The sequence below is a fragment of the Barbatula barbatula genome, assembly GCF_947034865.1.
Source record: "Barbatula barbatula genome assembly, chromosome: 21".
NCBI classification, from domain to species: Eukaryota; Metazoa; Chordata; class Actinopteri; order Cypriniformes; family Nemacheilidae; genus Barbatula; species Barbatula barbatula.
Window position 1 is genome coordinate 11,335,183 of NC_136784.1, and position 12,302 is coordinate 11,347,484.

The following is a 12,302-nucleotide window of genomic DNA, read 5'->3' on the forward strand; positions in this document are numbered from 1 at the left end:
TTTTATCCCAAAATCGTTAGGATATTAAGTAAAGACCATATTCCATGAAGGCATTTTGTAAATTTCCTATACACTATATTAGAATTAGTTTTTGTGAGTAGATGCAACAAAACCGTGAATGGCCGGAACCACGCATATATTGCTGCCTGCTGTTTGGGTATTACACACTCAAGTTTGTTATCCATATAAAGTTTAGAACTTAAATGTGGATTTTTGCACCCTCCGATTCAGGATTTTTCAAATAGTTGTATCTTAGTCAAAAATGTTCCTATTCTTAATCCTAACAAACCAACTTCAACGAAAAGCTAATTTAAATAATAAAATATGACTGGTTTTGTGGTCAGTCACATATCATTTAACATGGTTGCTTCTTGTCAGTTTTAATAACTTTGGTTTATTTCAAGTTAGTTAAAATATTGCAAGTTTCTTTCGTCTAAATAATAATTTTAGGTTAGTAGTGGCACACACGAGTGCACATGACTCCATGAGAAAAACGGGGTGAGTACACCGATATATTATCTTGTTGGGTGAAAGTCCACATTTCTTATCAGAAATTATACTCTTTAACCTAGTTTATAATCCCAAGAAGACTACTCATTGATTTGCTTTCCATTTGCCTATAAATCATAAAAAGTGTATATGGTTAACAGTGGTTTCAGTAATTTTCCACAATGCAGTTAAACCTGACTGATTGCCAACAAACCACACAAAAAATGACAACATTCTAAAAATAACTCGCTGCTGATAGTTTCAATTTCTAAAAAAAGTTCTCTCATTGTGAATACAGTTTAAGAAGTCAATTTTAATTCTATCGGAATTTAAAGCATGCGTCTAATTTAATTTATGGTGCTTGAGAGTTGATCGCCATAATAGGAGTTTGTGTGCAATGTGACCATTGTGGATGTGCTTGTTATCACAGCCTCATATTAGCTCACCACAGTGGCAGTATTGTGCGGATAGAGAGGACACACACACACACACACAAAGGGATTTATAGTGGCATGAACAATACTTTATTTATACAAAAGAATACATAGTTTTTCATTGACATTATTATACTTTAAGCAAAATTCTAAGTTGCACAGTTGACTTTGTCATCTAATGCTTTTAAAGTAGGATGCCAAAATCCATTGCTTATAATTCTGAGAACACATGATAAAACTTTTCCACATAGTTAATGAAAGCATATTATAGCAGAGAAGCTGTGTAATTGAGTTAACAGTTATAGTTCAATCTAAAAGAAAGATAAATCATGGTCCGTCTGTTTCCTAAAAGTGAACAATGTCATCATATCTCACGCAATGCTGTGAAAGGATGGCTTGACTCACTGAAGTTGCCCAATAGAAAGAGGAGTGGGCAGGACCGACTAAACATCTTTATAAAATTGCCTGCAACGTCTTGTCTCGCACAGCACGTAGTCAGTTTAAACTTTGAAGCGTCACGCTCAAGCTTATTTCTTCTTTTTTTCCCCGTTTGTTGGAGTTTTTATTTTTGGACAATCAACCGGTAAGTCATCCACATTTTTTTAGATTTTCCTCATTTGAATGTGTTTTAAATACAACCACCTGACGTAAAGCAAGTTAACAAGTTGTGTGTGTCAAGTTGAACACAATACATACATATTTTAATAATAATTTTTCTCTACGTTACTATAAGTTTAACATACATGTGTATCTTAATTTAAATATCTTAATTTTCTAATATCTAAAAATCTATATCAGAATGTCCATAGTATTTATGTTGTTGGCATCTCTGCATGCGTGCTCCTGCGTGTGTCCATGGATGGCACGTGTGCATGTCAACAGAGAACCACAAACTTTATCATGTGAGCAAAACAATAGCAGTATATATACAGTAAATAGATTATAAACAACTTTTTCTTTATTTAATTCATATAATTTCACCAGTGTTATTTGCATCAGTACCCGTAGTTATACCGATAGCACATTTACAATGCAGACCTGTTTCAAGTCAACGTACAATCCATGTTCCATGTCGCGTACATACAGAAATGTGGGCCTTTGAGTTTGTTATGTTTATGTCTTTTGTGTCCTGTCTTTGTTGTAAGATATAGTAAAGCATGGTGCAAAACAGAAGCAATTACACATGATTATATCCAGGTTAAAAAACATCAAAATATGATGTGTACGGTACAAAATGGACATCACAATAAACTTTTAAGGTTTTTATTGTTTAACATACTGCATTTCAGAGCATAGGGGGTTAAGTAACTTTACAAAATATTAATAAAAAAAAAATCTCGTAGGAAGCGATCACACATTGACTTTGGCTGTGTTATTAAACTTTGTACAATTTTCCTCTGGGCATTGATTCAGTAAGCTTTGCAAATCTTTGTGTTGGCCAAGCCTTCTATAATTCTTCCTAAAGTTGAGCATTAGTTTACACTCAGTGCACAGCTATGCAACATAAATATATAAGATTTTTAGGAAATCTTTAATAATAAAAAGTGAAACGTTGGGCATCACTTTTGACCATCCCTGTATTAAGCCAGCAGGATAGACCGTAGCCCCTGCAGTGTTCTGTCTGATATTCCTGGAGTTGAATATCTCTCACAATTATATAAATGTGGCTATAAATTTAGGCTTCCGGATTTTACTGAATAAATTAATTCCACAAGATTAAAGGAAGCTGTCTTTATTTCTAAAGATTCCTGCTTCTTTAAGGTCAGTGCATGATTGTCCTGCTGAGATTCTGGTTACATATCTTCTGTGCACTTTTTTTTGCATTATCCAACTTTACCAAATGATTAGGATTATATATTACAGGGGCTTGCAAAACTAGAATGATGTCTGTGACAGCATGGCAGATCTTTCAGATTTCAATTCTTGGATGTAATACTAAAAGGGAAGCGATTTAAACGAGGATAAAAAGGGAAGTGAAACAAATCCCCCGTTTGCAGTGTAGTGCATATGCAGCTGCGGCAGATGTTTCATAACAACTAAATCTCAACAGAACCATTTCTTAGACTGATGCTATTCATTTATTTGTAGTTTGTAATACACTTTTTATGAATGAAAGACATGCTTATTTTACAAACTCTTTGGTTTATTATAACTACTTGTAATTTCAAGAAGTGGATGTGTAAGTTTGGGGGTGTTTTAATGGTTAAGTGCTCCAGGGTTTGAGAAAGGCACGTTGTGTCTTCATGTAACACTGCCTTTATATCCTGCTGAGACTGTACCGATGTTGCCCCTCCCAGGTAAAAGATTAAACAAGAGAGGCTATAAGGCCAACACTGCTTAAAAACAAACAGGTGACCTACTTGCCAGCTAACCGAAGCGTTGCAATAACTGCAGCTGCCCCATCGATTACTTTTTTCTTTAATTTAAGGTCTTCAAACTTGGTCTAGTATTCACAAAGACTTTCAATTCTCATATGATTCCGTACAGGAATTTGTGTAGGGGCTGCAGAAACCTCAGCATATGATGAAATGCACAATCATGATTTTCTGAACAACAGTAGTTCCTTTTGATAAACAGCTTGGCTTGATTCCTAGAGTTCCACTGTGAAATCGAAAAAGAAAAACGGCTGCTTTAGAAGGGTTCAGTACAGGAACACTCCTTACTGAACCTGTAGGAAGATAACACACAAAGGGTTTCATACTAACTTTGAAGCACACATAAAAAATTGTTGAGTTTTGGGTGGAGGGACCAGGGGGAGCCATGGAAGCAGCTGTGTCAGTAGCTTCCTGTGTGTATAGCTTCCAGACCCGTTAGAGAGGAAAAGCCTGACATGTGACCTTTAGAAACCTCCGGCAGACAAAGACACCGTTCAAGCCCTTGATCCATTTACATATACATCGACATTCAAACGAACCTTCCTTGATCTGCACTATTCTCGTCCCAAAACATATTAGGCTGAACTGAGGAAGCAAAAAACATCAAACCTTACAAATGAGAAATGATTAAAAACATAAAAGAGGGACCTTTATGTTGTTATAGTTTCTTCTTTGACCTTAGTTGGAGAGTATGAGAAGTGCTACATTCCTACATGAATGCGGTTGTTTATGTCATCTTTTTCTCACCTCTAGGTGTCCTCAGCATTGAGAATGGATGACATCCAAGTTGTTGAGTCGAATCCTCTGCTTGTGGACAAGGATTTGCAAGTATGAGGAACACGGGTATCCTTGTCAAGACTTGCCATAAGAATGCAGTGAATTGATGTTTTTAGTGACAGTGTTTTTTTTTTTTTTTAGGGGCTAAGGGAGGCGGTCCAGAAGCTGGCGATAAAGGCAAGCATTTCATTTTGAGTCATTTTTACGGTTTGCTTTTTTTGCAACTTTTATGGTCAGGCACTTTACCTGCACAGAACAGAAAAAACGTCCCCAAATCCAATGTTGTCAGCATCTCGTGATCACTATGGCCGACACTCACCCACCAGAAGAGACCACCTAACCAACATGCAAATTTAAATACTGTAAATGATATTTCAATTCTAGACCCTTTTGGGATAAAATCTCAATGGTACGTTGTACTGAAAATGCAGAATAAAAAGTTTTAACGATAGTAATTTATTTTCATATACAGTAAATCTTTAACATAACTTGATAATAACAAAACAGAATACTATAACAAAACAGAATACATCTGCAAATGGATGTCTTGTTTACTATGTACATCAAACAAAAAGTCAAATACAAAGAATTGCCAAAGGAGAGTTATGATTAAAAGCAAAATAATTTTTTTTTAAATAAGTGAAAGTACAGTATATTATATTCTATTGGGAATATGAAATAGTTAAACATGTTTTTATGCCCTTGGGCTTACTAGCATTAGAGCAGCAGTCGAGCTGCTCAACGAATCGTATTTGAATTGCCATCACACAATTATTTGAGCATAATCGTCAATGTGTTAATAGCAAGCACAAAGCTTCATCACGAAGATTAGATTATAACATGATTTAATTGGGTGTAATAAATAAACTGAAGTGAAATGAATAACCTGTCAGAATAATCGTGATTGTGACCCTTTATCGTGCTGCCCTAAGCAGCACTATCTATCACAACCTCCTAAAGGCAAGACAAAACACAATAAAATAAGAGCCGACAGGCCTCTCGTGCTGATCCTCGCACGGATTAAAGTCCTGAAGTTTGCAGGTCATGTGTTTAATAAAAGACTTCAGTGTTTAGACCAGTGACGTGGGCTGCAGAGGGACGCAACGGCCATCTGTCCGAAGAGCTCACGTAGGGCTCGTCCCGTTTAAAGAGATTAGAGCCGGTGGGGAGACGACATATGTTTACAAGACTGTACACAACTATCAAACTTCGCCATCAACTCAAGGCAGCTTTGACTAGTGCATTGCCCAGAGACTTTTTCTCATGAACTCTAGTGATGCAGTGGGTTCTGTTTTGTCTGCGATAAATCACCAGTGTTAAATGAACTGCAACTAAAGGTCAATTGGAAGTTCAATCAGTAGTTGATTTGTGATTTGCTGGATTTAGTGATTCGTTTTCATTTTGAATGCTGTGTTAAGAACACTTGAATCTAGATTTGAGTCAAATTTGTACCCTGTGACTTTTTTGCCAGTCTTTTCAGAAAGGAAGAAGTAATTGACCGTATGGCCATAACCATGTGACGACGTTTCTTATGACCATGGTCTCATAGTGTTTATGAAGCTCCATTAACTCAATTTATTATTCCAGATTGACTTTATGACCATGACACAATTATTCGCCACCGTTTTCATTACGTTGTTGTTTGGCTCTCTCCTGAAGTTTCCGGTGCTCTAGAGCAGCCTACCTTATACGCATCTGAAACAGGCTTATCCAATTTACGGATGTCTCTATCTAGAATTAGCTTGTTTTGATCTTAATGCAACGCATGCCGGGAGCATGGGGCTTATGTCGGGTAATGGCTACGGGGGTATAAAACCCTGCGCACAGAATATTGGGCGAAGTGCGCACACAGGAGCTTGCTTACAACCGGATCTATCCACTTCATCAGAGCTACTAATTTCTACCTGCAGTCATGGTTCTGGAAGATTCGGACATGGAATTAGTATTCGAGATCGAAGTATCTGTGAGTATAGGCACTTAAAGGCTCCAATAAACAACAAGACTTTTGCTCAGATTTTTCCCAGACATTCAGTCTGGACCTGTTGCAGAAAGTCTGTGCCAGTCTGCAGATTTGATCAGTCAGTGTGCTTCTAACTGATGCTTTCAAAAAGAGTAATTTGGGTTTCGTGAAGTAAGCAGATGCAGTTGAATAATATGAAATCAGACAGACCGTGTGATGAACTGTGAGCTTTCTGATGACACATATGAGCAGACTTTGAGTGCAAAGAGTGTTGAAATATTTGCTTTTGCTCTGTGGTGCATTTGCAGATATGATCAACAGTTTCAAAGGTTTCAACTTGCTTGCAACACGCTTTTGTTAAATGTTGCATTGAATAACAAAACTACATTTTTATACTCTTAAAACTGAACGTTTAGGGTGGTTGATGCATTATATGTCATTGGACTTTTTAACAAGATTTTGATTTAAATTCATTTAACTGTATTATGGAATATGTACATCTTATAACTGTTTTTAGTTTGATTTCAACTTAAATTGTTTGTTTTACGTTACTAGATCATTTTATATACAATATTAGCAGTATCAATATTCTATATACTTAAGTCTCTCAATTATTATAATATTTTATTTTATTATAATAAATATAAATGAAATGTTTAATTAAAAAAAAATAGTTTGTGAAACTACATCATAATAAGTCTAAAATAATAATGGCTTGTGACACTGCAGGACTGTACGTTGTCACTGTAAATATTTCAGCAGAGGAAATAAATGCTGTAACCGCCGGCTCATCTGATGGTAATTTTTTTCATTTTGTATACAGGAACATGATGTGGAGACTCCACATGGCAGAATCCACTGTACCATGAAGGGAGTTCCTAAGGGTGATCGACCGGTCATCCTTACCTTCCATGATATTGGGCTGAACCGTAAGCATTTACATGCAAACATTTTAACAAAATATTTAAACAAAAACAGCTATATTTGACCTTACGCCATTGTCCAAGATATTCAGAGATTTCTCTGCAAACATTTCTGTCTGTCTCCCCAATAGACAAAACCTGCTTTGACTCATTATTCAATCATGAAGACATGGCGGAGATCATGCAGCACTTTGCTGTGTGCCACGTGAATGCACCAGGACAACATGACGGAGCCAACACCTTCTCTACTGGGTCAGTTTTACTCTGTTATATACGGTTTCAGCTGCAGCAACATAAACAAACGTTATGTGGCCCAAACTCACCTTCCGCTAACAGTCAATAACTTTATTGTATCTTAATTGTATTAAATTACATGAAAACTACTAAAATATGTTAATATTCATATCTTTTAAATCTTAAATAAATTGCCAAACACAGACTTAACTTCAGGGCCAGGCATGTGCGTCCTATGAAACCATCTATAGACAGGTGTCTGTAAAGTACAAAATTGACCTGTCGGGAAGCTCCTCCCCCTGAACAAACCTAAATAGCCACCTGTTCTCACAGCATGTACATTGAAGGTCATAAATGAAGATATACATTTCAGTGTCTCTCCATATTAAAGTGTTTTAATGTAAATTAGTTGAATCTTACCCCGCAGTACATGAACAGCTGATCCGGGCTTCCAAATACCTTTTTTCCCACCATGTTTATTTTAAAATGGTTTATACTTATATCCCTCCAGGGCATACTGTGTCCCACTTGAATTCTGCTCGACAACAGAGTGTGTCCAAAATGTACCAAAACGAGGTTTTTACACTGACTGCTGACATTGAAAGACATTAGGAACTCCGGTCTCTTGTCCGAGTTAGCAACTGAAACTAAGGGGGGCGGGGCTTACCGGTTAATTGTAACAATTGAATTTGTTTTGTAGGTACGAGTACCCTTCCATGGATCAGCTGTCTGAGACGCTTCCATCAATCCTCAAACATTTTGGGTAAGATTTATTTCTTCATATTTAAGGGTAAATTTGATTGGAATTTGTATTTTAAAGCCTTTCACTGTTTTAATCACATAGACTGAAGAGTGTCATCGGCCTGGCTGTGGGAGCAGGAGCTTTTATCCTTGCTAAGTTTGCCGTGAGTTTAACATCCTTTTGATTCCTTATTTTGTGCTTTTGTGAGTTCGTTCATTCATTCTTGCTTGTTTATCTGCTGGCAAACATGTCTTGTTTGGAGAACATTTTTTGGTTGACTTGAGATCTCTATATTCAATAAATTAGTGTTTACTGTATATAAACATTAATTATGTTCTCTTTTATAGTTGGATTACCCAGACATGGTTGAGGGCCTTGTTCTAATAAACATCAACCCTTGTGCTGAAGGCTGGATGGACTGGGCAGCTCACAAAGTAAGTGCTTGGTGCCTTACTACCGCAATTAAGCTGCTTTATTATTATTAAGACTAATTTTCAGCATAACATTGCAGATCTCTGGATGGACACACGCCTTGCCCGACATGATCATCACTCATCTGTTTGGAAAGGTTGATCAAGTTTAATATTCAACACAGTCCAAGAATTTATCTAGATCTTTTTATTTTATTTGAATCTTATAATATTTTATTTGACAACTTTTGAATTTGTGTCTCCCAGGAGGAAATCCAGCAGAACCATGACCTCATTGGCAGATTCCGTCACCACATTGTACATGACATGAACCAGTTCAACCTGCAGCTCTTCGTCAAAGCTTACAGCAGGTTAGTACAAGAACCCAACGAAGTTCACTCATGCTGTTTTAGCATTGACGCTACACTTAACCAATAATTCTGTCCACCTCACAGCCGACGAGACTTAGAAATCGAAAGACCTGTGCCAGGAGGCCACATCACTGTCAGAACCCTTAAGTAAGTCGAGGAATATAAAGAACAGTTCTTCTGACTGTTGCAGAGAATGTTATTCTGGATAGTTGGGTGTATTACAATGATATCACTCTGTTTGTAGGTGTCCTGCACTGTTGGTGGTTGGTGACAGTTCTCCTGCAGTGGATGCAGTGGTAAGTATAAGTTAATCTATGTAAACCCATACCTTGCCATATATTATTACACAATCATTCTTATTTTAATGTCTGTGTGTTGGACAGGTTGAGTGCAACACTAAATTGGACCCGACCAAAACTACACTGCTTAAGGTAAGTGACCGATATTGACGATCCACGTGCAAAAGTCGGTCACAGATAAGATTCCGATCGCTCATTATCTAGCGACTAATTTACCCAGGTAGTGCACAAGCGATCTACACCGGATAGCTCCAGGGCTGAATCCTACCCAGGCTGACCTAATTTTCCATAGCCTGCCCTCAGGTGGATAAAGATTAAAGTTGATGGTGTCTGAAATGGCCTATTTATCAACTAGGACAGTGCAGTTAATGGAGCGCTCAATGTTTCAGACACCTGTGTGAAAGGCAGAAACATAAATGAAGTGCAAACTGTGACGCATGTGCATGTTAACTAACTGATTTATGCATCTCTTCCTCAGATGGCTGATTGTGGAGGCTTGCCTCAGGTCGACCAGGTGTGTATTGTATAATGTTTAGGACCACTAGATTCACACGTTTGAATGGGGCGCAGGATAATGCGCACTAATCTTATTAGGGACAGTGAAGGCACACAGTTTTCCTCGTAATACCCAGCTTACCACCTGCTACAACCAGCTGTTACAATACTGTTTCACCAAATGTACTTAGAGAAAATCTGTTTTCCACTTCCACCTGATTAGCTGGTGACTGTTGTTTAATGTAGTCAAACTGACTTTGGCATGTTTTGTTTTTCTAGCCTGGAAAGCTCACAGAGGCATTCAAGTACTTCATCCAGGGAATGGGTTACAGTAAGTTACATGATATATAAAGGGATAGTTTTCCCAAAAAATAACTTTAACCTCAAGTTGTACCAAACTGGTGTAAGTTTCTTTGTTGTGTTAAACACGAAGAAAGATATTTAGAAAAATGTCAGCAACAGATATTTCTGAGGCACCATTGACTACCATAGAAGGAAACCATGGTATCGCTAACGTTCTTCTAAATAACTTTATTTGTGATCAACCAAACAATGTATGCAGGTTTGGAACAACTTGAGGTTGAGTGATTCAGGACAGAAGTTTCATTTTAGGGTGAACTGTCCCTTTAAAGAATGGCCATGATGCATTTGGCAGGGTTGCCAGATCTCTATAACAACACCAGCTCATTGTTCGATCAAAACCAGCACGAAACAATCACATTGACCCCATCACAAATACTCAAAACTCAAAATATATCCCTCCCATGGCCAAAATAATGCATATTTTACAGTCCATTTTTGCATTAAACATAATTGAATCCTGAAAACCACTGTTCAGTAGTAATCATAAAGACACTTTGTTTGAAAACAAACGTCGTCTTACCTTAAGAATGAGAACATCTATCATGAAATCTATCTACCTTTAACCCACGGAGTAAAAAGCAACTTGTGGCGGCAGTTTAAAAGTATCCAAATTCCACTTTAGAATTGGGGATCTGGCAACCCTTGCCTACCGTAATTTGTGAAAAGCAGCATCACTGAGCTTTGCTGCTCTCAAGTGGTGTGATGTTAAATTACAACTTGACCTATGGAACATGACCTAATTTTGAAAGACAAAAACATCTTAAGGAATTGAACAAGACAATTGTTTTGTCCCATCGCATATTTGTGCCATCCTGTATTGCTGTCTGGCTCTTTGGGGCATTAAACAAACAGAGCGATGTCTTCAATGAGTACAGCTTGAATCTTTTTTTTTATATTGCATAATGCACCCAGTGGCAAAGTATTTAAAATGAATAGAATTACACGCTTCAGGCTCGATGATACACCAGGAATTGTTCAAAAAGGCCAAGTATATATCTCACAGCCTTTCTCTGCCTCTCAGTGCCTGCCGCCAGCATGACCCGCCTGGTTCGTTCGCGCACAGCATCCGGGTCCAGCGTCACCTCGTTCGACGGCAACCGCAGCAGGTCACACACCAACGAGGGCAACCGCAGTCGCTCACACACCAACGAGGGCCGCAGCCGAGCCCACACCGCCGACATCCAACGTGGACGCTCGCACACCGACACCATGGACAGTTCTGTGGACCAGGGCCCAAAGTCCACCGAAGTGTCCTGTTAGACCAGCGATCGTGTCTCTGGTCAGATATCACTCATGCATTAACATCTCTGTTCTGACTGTGCTGCGCTGCCACTAACTACACACGTAATAAGACTGTAAACCATCGGCTCGAATGTCTCCTTCAGGGCTCTTACTCTGTTTTAATAGTCAGAGAGCTTTTTTGCCAAAGTGTCTTGTTTTTAAGACTGTATTTCCTGGGGAAACATACGCAACAGCTTTTCTGGTGTTGTTAGAGGCAATGCAGCACAGAGACATTGTGATGGTCAACATCCAAATAAGCACTGGAAATGGAGTTTGTATATTTATGTTGATCTTAGACCACAGGTAATTTTCTTCTTAACATTCATATACTTGACTGTAGTGTCACTCAACAAATAACAGTAAATTGTTCTTTTTGTGTCACACTATATCACACTTGTCGGACCTCAATGAATGTACGAGAAGGTGGTATTTTTTTGACACAATACTACCATGTAAAAAAGGTATTATAGTTGGTAATGTGTTGATTATTAGCGTTGTCCTTTTTGGAGGTGTCCTATTGTTTTGGATAATATATTTGTAACTCTGTGATTTGTGGTCTCAAAAGTGATTTTCTTCCTATTAAATGTGATTTTTATGGGACCAAATGTAAACTGTAAACATGTTAAAAATGATTATTATTAGTTCAAATTCAACACAACCAATCTGTAGATAAGGATATAAGAATACAAAAGAATTACTGTGCATTATATTTTTGTTGTGTTTTGTTTATCACAACGATGATTTTTATGCAATCAAGCACAACTGGACAAAGTTTGCCATGGAATCCTCTACTTGGACTAAATGAGTTTTTTTTGTAAGAGTTGATGGGATGATGGGAAGGAGAAAGCTTATATAAATGACTTGCTTAGTCTTCCACGCACACTAAAACAAATGCTTGCAGGCTCTTTAAGTCACCTTGCTTTGTAAAGATGTACAACAACCAAATGCACTGCATTTTTAACTGAATAACAGTTTGTATTTATTTTAAAAAAGGAAAATAAAAAGCTGGTTACTTTACTTTTTGGCTGTTCATTTCAGTGAGTTGATGTAATGTGAAGTGTGTTATACAATACAATGACATAAAACATAAACGATCCCTATGCCATATTTTCTGTAAAGTAATGAAGTGTCTTATTTACAGCTTCAGTC

The 12,302-nt window shown here is 37.6% G+C and overlaps 1 protein-coding gene across 2 annotated transcripts; it reads left to right on the plus strand.

Moving 5' to 3' along the window:
- The first annotated feature begins 1,262 nt into the window (after window positions 1-1,262).
- ndrg1a (N-myc downstream regulated 1a) lies at window positions 1,263-12,170 on the plus strand. Of its 2 annotated transcripts, XM_079484925.1 has the most exons (16): window positions 1,263-1,506; window positions 4,052-4,126; window positions 4,217-4,252; window positions 6,859-6,964; window positions 7,090-7,210; window positions 7,893-7,955; window positions 8,037-8,097; window positions 8,282-8,368; window positions 8,446-8,502; window positions 8,612-8,715; window positions 8,800-8,862; window positions 8,960-9,011; window positions 9,099-9,146; window positions 9,493-9,528; window positions 9,789-9,840; window positions 10,894-12,170. In XM_079484925.1, the coding sequence occupies exons 2-16, from the start codon at window positions 4,070-4,072 to the stop codon at window positions 11,130-11,132; spliced, it is 1,182 nt and encodes a 393-aa protein (XP_079341051.1). In that variant the 5' UTR covers window positions 1,263-1,506; window positions 4,052-4,069; the 3' UTR covers window positions 11,133-12,170. The 2 variants fall into 2 exon arrangements, with proteins under 2 accessions (XP_079341051.1, XP_079341052.1); XM_079484926.1 differs by lacking the exons at window positions 1,263-1,506; window positions 4,052-4,126; window positions 4,217-4,252 and adding an exon at window positions 5,326-6,038.
- Window positions 12,171-12,302: the final 132 nt, after the last annotated feature.

What these genes read in the sequence shown, in the direction of transcription:
- ndrg1a (XM_079484925.1), top strand. Translation starts at nt 4,070, where the DNA reads ATGGATGACATCCAAGTTGTTGAGTCGAATCCTCTGCTTGTGGACAAG. An exon ending in TCCAGAAGCTGGCGATAAAG is followed by an intron (nt 4,253 to 6,858) that starts GCAAGCATTTCA and finishes TTTTGTATACAG; the next exon opens with GAACATGATGTGGAGACTCC. An exon ending in TCAATCCTCAAACATTTTGG is followed by an intron (nt 7,956 to 8,036) that starts GTAAGATTTATT and finishes TTAATCACATAG; the next exon opens with ACTGAAGAGTGTCATCGGCC.